We start from the raw sequence: 16,207 nt of genomic DNA on the forward strand, positions 1-16,207 counted from the left end.
CAGAGATGAATTTATTTTACGTATTCAAGAAAAAATGATTATTATTTTTCTTAAAAATCACCATTAGTAATTTTTGATTTAATTATTTATTTAGTCCGTATAATTTTTAAATTTATTTTTTTTAATCTTTATAATTAATAAGATAATTTTTTAGTCCATGAAGTTTAATAAGTGAATTATTTAATTTTTAAAGTTTATATTTTAATTTTCAGAAGTTGTTTCTTATTAAAAATTTTAACTCATGGAGTTAAAAAATTTTAACAAAAAAATATTTTAAAAATTAAAATATAAACTTTAGAAATTAAAAAAAAATATTTTAAAATCACTAAATGAATAATTAAATTGTTTTTCAAATAAATTATTACGGTGATAAAATTTGGGACTTTTCCGCAGTAGCCTTGGCCTTGCTCCATCTTCGCCTTTGCAAATTTTCAGTGAGAATAGCCGCAACCTCTTAACGCACTCCAAATCGAAGACCAAAAGATTAGAGCTTTCTCATTCACTCTCTCTATCTTCTCAGGTTCTTTCATCATTCATTTCACTCTATTTTTCTCTCTGTTTATACTAAGAAAAAAAAGAGAAGAAAATAGTGCAATTATTCTCGGGCTGTGTCGGGCTTCTGATTTCCGTGATAGAACCCCACCAAAGGTTGTTGCTTGCAAATTTTGAATTGACGATGAAAAACCCTCTCTTTTGGCAGAGTAGAGAAAGTTCAAAACTTGTGTAATGGGTTTACCTTTTGCACATGAAGAGAGTAGCTATCTCCTCTTATTTCCATTGTTTTCACTATCACTATCATTGTCATCATAATCCCTTTCTGGGTTTTGGTCCAAGAAGATGTTTGAGTGTGAAATTTTCCACTTCTTTGGGTTCAAGCAATGCAAGACCTTTTCCTGATTACTCCCCGAGAAAGCCCTCAGTCACAGACACTGACTTTGTGCACCACATTTCCACCACCATTAAGCAGCGCCGCGCCGAGCCTTTTCGCCGGATTCTCAAGCCCTTTGAGTCAAAGTTCAGGCCTGACCATCTCATTTGGGTTCTTATGAGCATCAGGGATGACTATAAACTCGTGTTGGATTTCTTCGACTGGGCTCGCCTGCGCCGGGACCCTTCCTTGGAATCCCTTTGCATTGTGGTTCAGATTGCTGTGGCTTCTAAGGATTTGAGAATGGCTCACAGGCTGGTTTTTGAGTTCTGGGAAAAGCCCCATTTGGATGTTGGTAACTCGTTTGATCGATTTACTGAGAGGTTGATTTATACTTACAAGGACTGGGGTGCACATCCCCTTGTGTTTGATGTGTTCTTCCAAGTTCTTGTTGAGGCAGGGTTGCTTCTGGAAGCCGGGAAACTGTTTGATAAGTTGTTAAATTACGGTGTTCTTGTTTCTGTAGATTCTTGTAATTTGTTTCTAGCTAGGTTATCTAACAGTTTTGATGGGATAAGGACGGCATTTAGGGTGTTCAGAGAGTATTCAGAAGTGGGTGTTTGTTGGAACACTGTGTCGTATAATATTATTCTTCATTTGCTTTGTCAATTGGGTAAGGTAAAAGAAGCTCATAGTTTGCTCATACAAATGGAGTTTAGGGGGAATGTTCCGGATGTTGTTAGTTATAGCGTTATAGTTGATGGATATTGTCAGGTTGAACAGCTAGGAAAGGTCTTGAAGCTCATGGAAGAGTTGCAGAGAAAGGGATTGAAACCAAATCAGTACACATACAATAGCATAATTTCTTTTCTTTGCAAGACTGGTAGAGTAGTCGAAGCGGAGCAAGTCTTGAGGGTGATGAAAAATCAGAGGATTTTTCCTGATAATGTGGTGTATACAACTCTCATCAGTGGTTTTGGCAAGTCTGGGAATGTTTCCGTGGAATACAAACTCTTTGATGAAATGAAGCGTAAGAAAATAGTTCCTGATTTTGTGACATATACTTCCATGATTCATGGGCTCTGTCAAGCTGGAAAGGTGGTGGAAGCACGCAAACTGTTTAGTGAAATGCTCAGTAAAGGGTTGAAACCAGATGAAGTTACTTATACTGCTCTTATTGATGGGTATTGCAAGGCCGGGGAAATGAAAGAGGCATTCTCTCTTCACAACCAGATGGTTGAGAAGGGTCTGACTCCTAATGTTGTCACTTATACTGCATTAGTTGATGGCCTGTGTAAATGTGGAGAGGTAGATATAGCAAATGAGCTTCTTCATGAAATGTCCGAAAAGGGCCTTCAACCAAATGTCTGCACATATAACGCATTAATCAATGGTCTTTGTAAGGTAGGAAATATAGAGCAAGCTGTAAAACTTATGGAAGAAATGGATCTGGCAGGGTTTTTTCCTGACACTATTACATATACTACAATCATGGATGCTTACTGTAAGATGGGTGAAATGGCCAAGGCTCATGAATTGCTGCGGATTATGCTTGATAAAGGACTTCAACCTACAATTGTTACATTTAATGTGCTAATGAATGGGTTTTGCATGTCAGGGATGTTGGAAGATGGTGAAAGACTAATCAAATGGATGTTGGACAAAGGTATAATGCCTAATGCCACAACATTCAATTCTCTAATGAAGCAGTACTGTATTAGAAATAATATGCGTGCCACTATCGAGATTTATAAGGGGATGCATGCTCAAGGAGTGGTGCCTGACATGAATACCTATAATATTTTGATTAAAGGGCATTGTAAAGCTAGAAATATGAAAGAGGCATGGTTCTTGCATAAAGAAATGGTTGAAAAGGGATTTAGTCTAACTGCTGCTTCTTATAATTCTCTTATAAAGGGTTTCTATAAGAGGAAGAAATTTGAGGAGGCTAGGAAGCTATTTGAGGAGATGAGAACACATGGGTTCATTGCAGAAAAAGAGATATATGATATTTTCGTTGACGTAAACTATGAAGAAGGGAACTGGGAAAATACTCTTGAGCTTTGTGATGAAGCAATAGAGAAATGTCTTGTTAAGAAAACTTAGTTGACTACTGTGTATGCTAGTTTATGATGGAATTATCAGGCAGTAATTGTTGTTTGTGTCTGCTTCTTCTTTCTTGGTAGTTCCATTGAAAGTAACTTGCATATCATGACACCAGTTACCTCATTATTAAAAGAGTGACACTTGACTTCCCAGGTATTTTCCAAAACACTGAAGCAGATTATCACAGTAACACACACAAACACACAGGAGGTTTACATCCTCAAAGGAAACTTCAAATTTTTTTAGGATATTGTTTGTGGTTGTGCTAGAAACAAATGTAATAGGCATTTCTACAAATGTAATAGAGATTTCTTTTAATTGAAAAATGTCAATACTAAATAGAGATTTTAAATAGAAGTAACTCTTGCAATTTCTATTTTCCTGGTGTTGCTTTCCCATCCTTTAAGACCTGTTATAGATAACTGTAACTGTAATCAATGATGATTTACTTTGGAGTTGATGTAATCGTGTAAGTGCTGAAATTTTAAATTTCTCTAAAGGAATCTTGCTGAAACTTCTATCTTGTTTGCTTGAATGAAGCATTACTGCAGATGTAAAAGCATCATTAATATTTAATGGAATTTGAAAGATTATATGGTTTGAAAAAATTGGTTTGCATGAATCTATTAAAATTTGTTTTAGTTAATTTGTTGGAAGGAATAAATTAATTGTTAGAAATTTCAGTCATAACTAATTGGTTAAAAAAATATCTGAAATGGTAATCTGAATTATGTACACGAGTTTAGTTGTTCTGAAGAATAATAACAATAATTGGCAACTGCAAAAGAGCAAAATCAGGCACTTCGATGACATTGAGATCTAAATAGTGTTGGGGTTGTGCAAGATGGATGTGCTGTATACGAAACAATTGTAATTCATCTGCATGCACATACACACATAATGGAAACATGTAAATAGAAATTTTAAATGAAAGCAACTATTGCAATCTTCTTTTTTCTGGTATTTTTCCCATTCTTTAAGACCTGTTACGGAGAACAATAATCAATGATGTTGTACTTTGCGATTGATGCAAGTGCTAATATATTAAATTCATTAAATCTTGCTGAAATTTCTATCTTTTGTATACTTGAATGAAGCATTACTTCTAATGTAAAAATGTCATCACTCTTTTGTAAAAAGATTATATGATGTGACAGTTTGATTTCATCTGTGATAGGAGACCCCTAATAAAGAAAATTTACTATAGAAGGAAAAAAGGTTGGGGGTGGGGTTAGAAGGGGATTAAAGAAAAGTGTAACAAATACAGAATAGTTATTGATATAAATTATAAACAAATTATCAGTTAGCATAGCAGAATAGTTTAAATAGTAAAGGAGGGATAAAGGGAAAGGGCAGATTGTTATCATGAAAGATAGTGAGGTGGGAATGTGACAGACCACTCAAAAGAGCCTAATATTGAGTTGTATTCTGTATTCTTAGTTTCTGAGACAGATCTGATTATCACACTGATACTGGGTTGGTGGACTGAAACATCTTCAATAAAGATTCATATATTTTCGCTCTCTTTCATTTCTCTGTACTAGTTCTATTAATTTGCTTGAATCCATTAAAATAAATTCTAGTTAATAATTTAGTTCTAGGGCATAGGAGTACATTAATTACAAGAAAATTTTAGTTGTAAATAATGGATTCAAATGTATATTTGAGGAGACCAGAAATGGGTTATAAGTTTTCGGGGGGTGGGGATGAGACAAACAGAGAAAGAAAAGGAAAAATTATGCCTTGTCAGTGTTTATGAATTACAAAGAACCTGGGATTTATTTCTCCTTCACAAAGGGTTTCCCCTTCCTACAATAGAGGTCATGCTCAGTTTCTCAAATGATAACAAATCTGCAAATTCCCCATCTTCTACTCTCTCTTCCTATTTAAACTAATTCCCTACTTCCAACACATAAACTGCCAAGCATACCTAATCTAAGCGAGTGAATTATGCTAACATTGATAGTTCTTGTTGTGGATGTATTATGAGAACTACTCATGATCTTTCATGTGCACGTGAGCTAGCTAGATATGTTGTTAGTAGCATACCAGTTGACACAATTCATATGTTTTAGCGGAAGCCAAGTTTTTCAGACTAAGGTTTATTTGAGTTCAAAGTCTGTATAACCTAAGAGATAAAAGCCATATCCTAGTGGTTTAAAGAGCTTGATGTATGTGGCAAAATGACTCTAAAGAGTAAATTTTGAAAAATTGTCTACCCTGATCTAAATTTTATGTGTGCTCCTCCAAAAAATATCAAAACAAAAAGTGCTCAAAAGAAACAAATCACCAAACAACAAAGATCAACGAATTGTGATTCGTCTTACTAGGAGTATGTAGATGCATTACATTTGGTGCAAAATAGCAATTCCACACTGAAATGTTTTGCATCATCATCTAAACAAACAAAACCAAAGAGGAAGATGTTAATGTTGGATCAATTTCATCTATGCATTCATGATTTCATTGAAAACATTGTCCATGTCAAAGCTAATGGTAATTGTGGATATCGTGTAATTTCTACCTTATTAGGTATGGGTGAAGATTTATGGTTTTTGGTTCGTAATAATTTGTTGAAAGAACTTGGACAATGGTCTGATGAGTATATACACTTGCTTGATGGCATAGACAAATATGAGGAGTTAAAGTGGTCGCTACTTGTTGATGGATTATCCATGGTATATAAGTTTTTAGTTACATATTCATGGATAAATATTTTTTTAATAATACTGATTAGAATTGTTACGTGTAAGTAACCATGGATAAATGAATGAATATTATCGATATGGGTTATGTGATTGCATCAAGGTATAACATCATCCTTGTTTCTCTTTCTCTCCAAGAAAGCATGACATTTTTTCCTTTTAGAAGTCAACCATCGAGAAATACTCTGTTCATTGCATTATATGTATTAGTTTGTGTATGACAATCATTTTGTTTAGTTATAGCAATAACCATTCCGTTTGTTAATTTTTTTATTATAACATGTGTTATGAACATTTGAATGTGTATTTGTCTTTGTAACCAGTGTTGTTAAATGGCGGCCATGGCGGCGCCATGGCGGTTTTCCGTGACGGATTTTCGAAAAAACGCCACTGAATAGCGGTGGCGTTGCGGGTTTGGGATGGCGGCGCCATGGCGGCCGCCATAGCCATGGCTGTCGTGGCGGGGTGGCGGAAATGGCAGAATTTGGTGGGTTTTGTCCGCGGTAGGAGTTGGGCCGACCCGACCCAACCCTACCCGGTTATTCATTAAATAAAAGACTCCAAAAGCTTACCTTCAGCCTACCTGCGTCCCTCCAAAAGCTTACCTTCAGAACCTTTTCTGCCTGCGTAACTCCCGCACCCCGCCGCACCCAGCCGCCGCCGCGACACCACCCCTTCCCGCAGTTCGCACGCGCACGCATCGCAACGAGCCCCAGCAACGCACGAACGACGGCGACGAGCTCCGACGACGAGCCCCGACAACGCACGAACAAGACGCGCGAAGGAAGAAGACGAAGTCACGAAGAAGAAGAAGAAGATGCGGGTCAGACCTGCTTTTTTTTTTTTAATTTTGTTTTGGGCTTTTTGCTGTTTGACACCCCATTTTTCTGTCTACAACTTTTTTTTCCTTTTGCTATTTGACACCCTTTTTTACTGTTAATAGTCCCTTTTTTTTCGTATTTAACACCACAATTTTTTTTTTTTGTTCAGACCTCTTTTAAATGGCTGAACCATCATCCGATGCTGCTAATTCAAGTGCAACGAGGAAAAATAAGGCAGACCCAGGCTGGAAATATTGCCATTCACTAGTGGAAGGAGAAACAAACACCATTGTTTGTAATTTCTGTGGAAAAATCACTAAGGGAGGAATAACCCGAGCCAAACAACACCTGATTGGGAAGTCGGGCAACGTTGCAGCTTGCAAGAAAACTCCCCCAAATGTAGTCGAAGAGTTGAAGGAATATATGGCTACAAAAAAAAGTGGGACCACTTACAGTATTTTTGGCAGTGGTAATATGGCAAATATAAGAGACTTTGAATTTGGTGAACCGATTGGATGTGATGGAAGTGAAGAAGATGAGTTTGCGGACTCTTGTAATGCTGCTGCAAGTGCAAAGACAAAGTGTGGGACTAAAAAAAGACCAATGGACAAATTTTGTAAGAATCCAGAAAATGCAATCAATCGGAGAAAAATGAAGATGCTGAGGCAAATGAACATAAGAGAGTCAATGGATAAGAATGAAGTATTGAAGGTGCATCAACATATTGCTCGCTTTTGGTACCAAGCAGGTTTGTCATTCAACCTCATTAAATTGAAAAGCTTTGAGAACATGGTTGCAGCCATTGGTCAATATGGGCCACATTTGCCCATTCCTAGCTATCATGACATCAGAGTTCCACTCTTGAAGAAGGAAGTTGAATATACTGAAAATTTGATGAAAGGCCATAGGGAGCAATGGGTCAAGTATGGTTGTACTATTATGTCTGATGCATGGACTGATCGGAAACAAAGATGCATCATTAATTTTTTGATTAACTCTCAAGCTGGTACCATGTTTTTGAAGTCTGTTGATGGCTCTGATTTTGTAAAGACAGGTGAAAAGCTTTTTGAGTTGCTTGATGCCATTGTGGAGGAAGTTGGAGAAGAGAATGTTGTTCAAGTTGTAACCGATAATGGGAGCAACTATGATTTAGCGGGTAAGTTGTTGGAGGAGAAAAGGAAACATATTTATTGGACTCCTTGTGCAGCTCATTGTATTGATTTGATGCTTGAAGATATTGGGAAGCTTCCCTTGATAAGGAAGACAATTAGAAGGGCAATTAATCTAGTTGGGTTTATCTATGCCCATTCTAGTACCTTAAGTTTGTTGAGAAATTTTACAAACAAGAGGGAATTGGTGAGACATGCTATTACTAGATTTGCCACTTCTTATTTAACCTTGGAAAGGCTTCACAAAGAGAAAGCCAATATTAGAAAAATGTTTACTTCTGATGAATGGACCTTGAACAAGCTATCTAAGGAGCCTAAGGGAAAAGAAGCTGCAAAGGTAGTGCTCATGCCTTCTTTTTGGAATAGTGTGGTTTACACTCTTAAAGTCATGGCTTCACTTGTGAAAGTGCTTCGTCTTGTGGATGGTGAAAGGAAACCAGCCATGGGCTATATTTATGAAGCAATGGACAAGGCAAAAGAAACAATTATCAAGTCTTTCAACAACAATGAAAGCAAGTACAAAGATGTGTTTGCAATCATTGATAAAAGATGGAATTGTCAGCTTCATAGGCCATTGCATGCTGCTGCCCACTTCTTAAATCCAGAGTTCTTTTATGACAACACTGACTTGGAGTTTGATTTTGAGGTCACCAATGGTTTGTTTGAGTGCATTAAGAAGTTGATTCCACAATTTGATGTGCAACAAAAAATTCTAACCGAGTTGCATCTTTACAAGATTGGTGCTGACCACTTTGGTTCCGACTTTGCAATGGCTCAAAGGAAAACCCATTCTCCTAGTAAGAAACTTTTATCATACTATTTTTTTTTTATGTATTAGTTTTATAATTCAGAATTCTAAGTTATGCTCTTGGTTGGTAATTGGTATTGTAGCATATTGGTGGCGAATGTTTGGGTCACAAACTCCAAATTTGCAGAAGCTAGCTATTAAGATTTTGAGTTTGACTTGCAGTGTTTCAGGATGTGAAATAAATTGGAGTGTGTTTGAGCAAGTAATTGTGACAAAACTCTAACTATACTTTTTAATTTTATTTAATTTTGATGATCAAGTTTTATTTGGAGTATATTTGAGATTGAAATCAACATTTATTTGTTATGTTGTAGATTCATTCCAAAAAAAGAAATAGGCTTGAGCACAAGAGGTTGCATGATTTGGTGTTTGTCAAATACAACCAACAATTGAAGCAAAGATATAATGCAAGAGATGAAATTGATCCAATTTCTCTTAATGATATTGATGTATGCAATGAATGGCTCGTGGGAGAGATGGATCAAGATGATGATAATGATGCTAGAAATGATTTGGTATTTGAAGATGATGATGCTCTAAATTGGGCAACTGTGTATTAGGCTTCGGGGGTTGGAGAGTGTAGGATGTATACTAGGCGGAAAAAGCAAAAAACAAGTGTTGCTGCTGCCCAAACTTCTAAAAAACAGGCAATGATTGTTGGATCTTCATCAAGGAAGCAAAAAAGAAGTCCAAGAAAATGATGAGGATCTAGATGTTGAGGAGAATATTGATGTTGAATTTGAAGAAGAAGAAATCATGGTCAATTTTGAGGCGTCTGATGGGGAAGAGGGAGAGGGAGATGCTCCATTACCATATGATAACAACGAAGATGATTATGTTGAGATTGGAGAAGATGATTAGAGCCTCAACCTTCACTTTGCACTTTGCATTATGTTTTTATCATTTTCTTATTTTGAACTCTTTAATGAGTTTATTTGGTGTTGGTACTTGATTATTGTATGAACTCATGAAACTTTTTTAGTTTATTTGAATGCAATCCTTTGTTTTTTTCAATTTCAATGAGTTTATATATATGTTTTTTTTTTGTCCGCCATGACATCCGCCATATTTTTATGGCGGATTTTTGACTTTCTGCCATGAACCGTCATCCGCCATTAACAACATTGTTTGTAACAAATATTTCTAAGAGATGATTGTTCCTTGCTACCAATAGCTTTGTTATGATTAACACATTGTCATTATCAAGCAAAACAATGACCTACTCCTTATATTAGTCGAATGCACCAATATACTAATTACATGAAGTTGATCACATAATATGTTGATTTAGGAGAAGATTGAACCTTTTTTTATTGTTTGGACAATGTTTGTAGTTACATAGTTGTGACAACCATGGATAATGCATGTAATGTGGGAATTAACGTATCTTTGAATGGACATTCATAAAATTAATTTTGAAGTATGATTCAGCTCTTGAAATATTCAGATTATAAAATAGGTAGGTTTATCAAAGATAAAAGGAAGAGTAAGTACTCTAAGTTCGCAACAAAAAACTACTACAATTGTATCATTTACCAGGTATGGTACGTGTGCGAATTTTTTTTTATAAAAATGTATGATAAAAAAATAGAGTTTATGGTTTAGGGTTTAGAGTTTATGGGTTATGTGTTAGGTTTTAAGTTGTAGGGTTTAGGGGTTATGTGTTAGGGCTTAGAGTTTAGGGTTTAGGAGTTAGGGGGTTTAGGGTTATAGATTCTCATGTTGTCGATATTATAGTTTAACATAATATATTTTGCGGAAGAACATAATAGTCAAATACTAAATAGACGCAAATGTAAACCTTGGTCATATATATAGTCAATCAAATAATAAAAATATTAATCACTGCTCAGTCATATTGCATACAAATATCCTATAGTTCTCAGTCAATCCCAACTATCATCATCGTCGTCCACCACCATTTCTGTCTTGTGTATCCCTCATTTGTCTAGAGCGAACATAAACATTTCCTTGTTGAGTGACACCTTTGGCTAATCTTAAATAATGATCAGTCAAAGCGTATGCATCAGTTCCAACAATGACCATCCTGATGCTGATTATGTATTCTAAGCTTTCTGTTATCTTTTGGCAAGCAACAACCTATGACATTGACAACCACATAACTAATAAATATTGGAAGCATGTAAGAAAAAAAATCAGTAATAGTGAATTGAAAATATATTATACCACTAAATGTCGAGACATGTCTGCATCAATAGTTGCAGGTGCAGGTGGTTGTTGCATAGCTACTGAGTGAACGGGCAACACAGGTGGATCTGGTATAATATATGTATCATCATGGACCATGGGTGGATGTCTAGGAGGCTCCCCAAACTGTGGCAGACTCATGAATGGGTGAGATTCCATGTAATCTACTGCACACTGACCAGGAGAACTACAAATTTGTCCAATCAGTGCAAGGTATTGAGAAAATTGGAGCCATTTATCGTTAATCTCCTATATGGATAGAGATGAAGCAGTAGGGAGTGGAGGAATTGTCTGAGCATAACCAAATTTTCATACTACCCTCTCTGGTTGGTGTTTGACAATAGATAAACCTCATCTAATATGTCTAGAAAATAATGAAATGAGATCAAATTTTATGGATGCACGATAGTCACCATAAGATATCTAGCACAAAACATCTAGCGTCAACCTATCTAAGTGCTTACGATAGGTCGTCACTGGTAATGCCTTCTGACACTTCCAGCGACAAGCACGTGGTTTTCTTTCATGGTAATCCTCATCAACAATAATGGACACAATTGTAGGAAATTGCTCGTAGATCCAAGATTGCATATATTAAAAAAAACAATTATAATCAATAGTACATATAAAGTTTAAAACATATAACAATGATAAAAATAATTATAATTACCTGCAATATGTTTTGTTGTATGCTTGGATGCAACATTCATATTGTCATACATATGGACTAGTGCAACCGCTCCCCATGAATAGCCTCTAGATTGCCTGAGGTCACAAAATGCGTCCAAGAATACCACACTGATATGTGTGACACTTTTGTTAGCAAATAATGTACAATCTACTAGATGCAATAAATATGCTTGAGTTGTTAGGGTCTGTGGCGTCCCTAAATAATGACTGGTTTAATAGTAATAAATTAAATAATAGAAGCCATGAGAATTTTTTTTTCTTTTTTTTTTTCGCACTGTTATTTATTTCACGGTAATTAATTTCAGAAGGAAAATTATCATTATAGAGTCCTGAGTGGCCAGTTCACAACTCTGTTCGGATTCATTTCTTTCTGATCACTTATAACCTCCAAACTATTTTTCTTTTTCAGAAAAAAATACCAGCCATCATTTTGGGTCGTCACGTGAGAAATAATAAGGTGCGGTCGGTAAACTCTTTTCAAATAAAGTTCGTTAACATTTCTTTTTCAAATAACAAGATAAAACATAATTGTTTTCATCATCAAAAACTGTCCAAAACATGAGAGTTTGCAAAATAGCACAGTGACATCCAGAGCAAAGGTAACAACTGTGGTGGCTTCAGCCACAATATATATACAATCATCAAAATTTATATACAAGAGGTCTACCCGCCCAAAAATCAAAAGAGTAAACCTAGTAGTCTGAACTAGATACACCCACCCACAAATGTATGTACGCTTAATCTAAGGAGTCGTCTGCTATGATGAAGAGTCATCACTATTCTCTGCCCCTCCAGGGCCACTCTCCTCTGTAGAGTCTGCCTCAGATGCTGGCATAATATCCTCTGGAGAATCAACATCAGGGAGCGGATCCTCATCATCCCCTGGTAAGTCAGGGGCATCCATAGCAGGTTCAGGAGATAACTCCTTTGGGTCCTCTTCAAGATTCTCTTCAGAGGATGACACCTCTATCAATTGAACAGGCTCAACTAGTCGATATGGAGTAGGCGTAGGTAGTATCCACTCCACAGGCTGCTGAAGTGTGTGTGCGGGTTGCTCCGGATGTACTAGCGAAGTAACAGTGAGTCGAACTGTGCCACGGAATCGGCACCTCTCATTGCCTTTGAGGGTCTCCCAAACACCCTCTAGGCACTCCATCACGATGCGATCATGGATCAACTGCGCTGCCATCGCGATCTACAAGAGATAAAAGAAAGGGGGTAGACTCTTTCACAAGAAATCTAACTACATAGGTAACGATACAATGCGTCCCATAACGGCTACACACAGTCAAAATGTCTTTTTCAAGAGATTTCCTCTCTGGTAATCGATTACCAGTGCCCAAAAACGAATTACAACAACCATTGCACATTGGAACTTAAAATTTACATTGTGTAATCGATTACACATAAATGGTAATCGATTACCAGCTGCATATAACACTATGTAATCGATTAACACAAATGGTAATCGATTACTAGCAGCTACTCTACGTTTTGTTTCAATTTTTAAACCCTGTAATCGATTACACAATGTCTTGTAATCGATTACCAGAGGGAATTTTTCAGATAAAAACACAAGATAGATAGCTGGCTAGCCGCCACACAAGCCTCCTTGCTTTGTGGACTTTTGTTCCTTTATTGGTTGACTGCCAGGAGCTCGCCTGCTGAGGTACGTCACAGGTTCTCACTGACTGACTATGCCCGGGTTGGGTTGGGATTGGCCAAGCTTGGTTTTGGGCAATAGCACCCCACCTGATGTCCCCAAGGTCTCCTGACCCCCGCGACATATCCTCAGGTACCACTATGTGGTTAACTAATAAAATTTGGAAGACTGACTCTTCCACGCTTTCTCACACAAGGCTTATTGGGTTATGAGGCACTCGTCATATGTGGTACTAGGTGGCGATCGGGCGATGGCGCAAAACAAATATCCCATTTCCACAAGCCCAAGCATAAGCACACCATCCCCGTTGCCCACCTTTAAATTGAGCTCACATACACGTATGTAGCCCTTCTCCTCGTTCCTCTCAGCACTGGGTCCCCATCAACCCCTCCAAGCCTTCATAATGTCAAATCAATTCAATTCCATTTGACATGAAACTACCTTGGAAAAAAATAGAGTGGAGGCAGAAATCTTAACACAAGATTCATTCAAATTCCATAGAGTTTTTCCTACCAACATACCTCAGTAAAGTCCTCATCCCCGATTTGTTAACCATTGGATCACCTTGAAAATTTAATTGGAGGTTCCTAATACAAAAATCTAGGTTTTGACAGTTGGGATCTGCTAAAGAATGTCTAAAACACGAGATATACTACCTTTCCCGTGACAGCAGAAACTAGCACTGCACAACCAGTTTTTTTTCCTGCATAATTGGGCAGCTTTTCAGCATAATTTTACAGATTTTCAAAATCTAGCTTACATGCATCCAATTCCACTCAAATTGGATCCTACAAGTCCTAAACCATGTATAAATCATGTTCAAGCCAAAAACAAACTTCAAACCAAGGTAAAGCAAATTATAGGTATCCAAAACCCACCAAATTTAGTGAATTTTCAAGGTTTGAAAGTTGAAAATGAAAATTGGGTGATTTTGGGGTAAACTCTCATATTCATCAAGTCTATAACATTGAATTAGACTTGCTCAAACTAATTTTAAGGTAAAATCTCCACCTATTCAAAATTTGACCTCTCAACACTCAATTTACACTATAAATGGCTCTTTTCTTTCACATTTGTCACTAATTTTCCTCATTTGCTCTGACCAAGCTTTCCTACAAGTCCTAATTGACATTCTAAACTAGAATCAATTCACTTTAAACTCAAATTTCCACTAACACCAAATTTGGCTTTCTAAACCTCAAAATCTCACACTTTTCCACCTACAACACTACCATTCTCACATTTAACTCTAAGCTAACTCTCCCCATCCTCTCTACCAGTTTTCTATCTACATTTTAAGCACACATATATCTCAAAACATCATTATTGAACCCTAAATCAACATGGGCAGTTTTGCTTACATTAAACATGTCAAGTTTAGCATAATTACAACAATTTCCTTCATAAACAATTACCCTAAAGTAATAACCTGGTAGAACTACCCATTATAGCTCCCAAGAACCCAACACCCACAGATTTCAAGTGAGGAGAAGTCCACCCTTACCTGAAATTGAAGGTCCCACGAGGTAAAGGTAGGCTCCTAGACTCCAAAAACAGCTTTATCTTGCAATTTGGTGTGGAAATGAAGGGAGATTTGAAGCTTGAAGAGAGACAACAATGGTGGTGAAGAAAATGAAAAAGAAACGTGGAGGAAGAAAGAGAGAGCTATGTTGGAAGTTTCTAGAGAAAGAGAGAGAAGATTTGGCTTTTAAAATGGTTTTTCTTTTCTTTTTCATTTTCTTTTTAAAAGCAATTCCACATGTCATTTTTTTTAATTGGAGCAAAAAGGGCCCACCTTTACCTTTGACTTGACCACATAATCAGCCATAAAAGAAGAAAAAAAAAACTAGACCTTTATGGAAGCTGAAATCCTTCCTCGATTTACGTGCCACCTCTCCGGTTCCAGTTCTTCGCGTTTCTCTGCACCCGTCGGGGCCCGTTTTCAAAGGTAAGCAATATATATATCAAAACGCTCAGAATGAGACCCTGAGCGTGGTTCAGAGGTTGGTTTTGTTTAATTATAAGATGCATGCAAAACAATAATTTTTAGACTAATTAATTACGAATTAATCTATAACCGTCCAGTTATGGGTTACTCTTCGTTAATTAGTCTAACCCGTGTATTTCTCCCCCAATGTACATACTTCTATCAAGAATATATATATATATATATATATATATATATATATATATATATATATAATTATTTAAATGTAATACTTACAAAATTCTGGGTAGAAATTCCAGGATGTCACAGGGTCCACTGTCTTGCGTCACATTTGCTACGATAAGCATCTTGCATCCAAGCTAGAAGAACATATGCCCCTCTATATTACTCAATCTCATCTTTTACGTCTTGTCCACTAACTTCAAGCAACTCAACTACCAAGTCAACAACTTCCTCTACATCAATAGCATCACAGGTATGAAAGGCACTTGTAATTAGCAAACGTAATAATGATGCCACATGATTAGCATATGACGTCAACACTTATGTATCTTAGGGCCTGCTTAGAAAACTCTTAGTCATATCAGCACTTACATGATTTGTAATTGGCTCGTGTGGCTCCTCATGAACATCTTAGCAGCATGACCCACATGATCAATATCCTCAACAGCAGCTGCCCATTGTCTACGCGCCGATGTTGTTGGCCTTCGATGCTAAATGACTTCTTTCTTATCACCAATAACGTGTCTATCTAAGATTCTTTTTAAAACTCTACCTAAAGCCCGACGCAATTCTCTGATTCTAACCATAATCTACAAATTTACACATTCATATCAATTAATATCATCGTTCAAATAATAGTTGAGTTTCATATTTCATAACAAAAATGTTTTCATTTTATTACTCAAAAACTAACTAATAAAGTAACTAATAAATCATCTAAAACCCTATTGTATTATTAAATGTATTATATTTTAACAAATATAATAAATAAAATGTAAATTAACATTAAATGATTAATTTAGAATACTAAAATATATCATCGAAATAAACTATAGCTTTATTTTAAATATTTTATAAACTACTATTTAATAATTCATAAATAAGTATTTAATTATTTTATAAATAACTATTTTTATACTTTTATATATTCATAAATCAATGTAGAAACTTATTTTTTAAAATTTTTATACTTCAAATCACTATTTCTAGCAAACTAAA

General features: G+C 36.2%; 3 protein-coding genes across 3 annotated transcripts; all 3 read left to right on the forward strand.

Moving 5' to 3' along the window:
- Positions 1-381: 381 nt before the first annotated feature.
- On the forward strand, positions 382-3,348 carry LOC114423231 (pentatricopeptide repeat-containing protein At1g05670, mitochondrial-like). Its single transcript, XM_028389906.1, has one exon. It carries the CDS (start codon positions 746-748, stop codon positions 2,972-2,974), a length of 2,229 nt encoding a protein of 742 aa, XP_028245707.1. The 5' UTR covers positions 382-745; the 3' UTR covers positions 2,975-3,348.
- A 3,332-nt stretch (positions 3,349-6,680) lies between these two features.
- On the forward strand, positions 6,681-7,771 carry LOC114424189. The gene is made up of 2 exons (XM_028391043.1): positions 6,681-7,656; positions 7,746-7,771. Exons 1-2 carry the CDS (start codon positions 6,681-6,683, stop codon positions 7,769-7,771), a joined length of 1,002 nt encoding a protein of 333 aa, XP_028246844.1.
- Positions 7,772-8,070: 299 nt separating this feature from the next.
- Positions 8,071-9,411, forward strand: LOC114423232. The gene is made up of 3 exons (XM_028389907.1): positions 8,071-8,466; positions 8,561-8,679; positions 8,792-9,411. The coding sequence occupies exons 1-3, from the start codon at positions 8,112-8,114 to the stop codon at positions 9,035-9,037; spliced, it is 720 nt and encodes a 239-aa protein (XP_028245708.1). The 5' UTR covers positions 8,071-8,111; the 3' UTR covers positions 9,038-9,411.
- Positions 9,412-16,207: the final 6,796 nt, after the last annotated feature.

This window comes from Glycine soja, chromosome 8 (assembly GCF_004193775.1).
Source record: "Glycine soja cultivar W05 chromosome 8, ASM419377v2, whole genome shotgun sequence".
Classification (NCBI taxonomy): Eukaryota; Viridiplantae; Streptophyta; class Magnoliopsida; order Fabales; family Fabaceae; genus Glycine; species Glycine soja.

What these genes read in the sequence shown, in the direction of transcription:
- LOC114423231 (XM_028389906.1), top strand. Translation starts at nt 746, where the DNA reads ATGAAGAGAGTAGCTATCTCCTCTTATTTCCATTGTTTTCACTATCAC.
- LOC114424189 (XM_028391043.1), top strand. Translation starts at nt 6,681, where the DNA reads ATGGCTGAACCATCATCCGATGCTGCTAATTCAAGTGCAACGAGGAAA. An exon ending in GAGCAACTATGATTTAGCGG is followed by an intron (nt 7,657 to 7,745) that starts GTAAGTTGTTGG and finishes GATATTGGGAAG; the next exon opens with CTTCCCTTGATAAGGAAGAC.
- LOC114423232 (XM_028389907.1), top strand. Translation starts at nt 8,112, where the DNA reads ATGGGCTATATTTATGAAGCAATGGACAAGGCAAAAGAAACAATTATC. An exon ending in AAGGAAAACCCATTCTCCTA is followed by an intron (nt 8,467 to 8,560) that starts GTAAGAAACTTT and finishes TTGGTATTGTAG; the next exon opens with CATATTGGTGGCGAATGTTT. An exon ending in ATTGGAGTGTGTTTGAGCAA is followed by an intron (nt 8,680 to 8,791) that starts GTAATTGTGACA and finishes GTTATGTTGTAG; the next exon opens with ATTCATTCCAAAAAAAGAAA.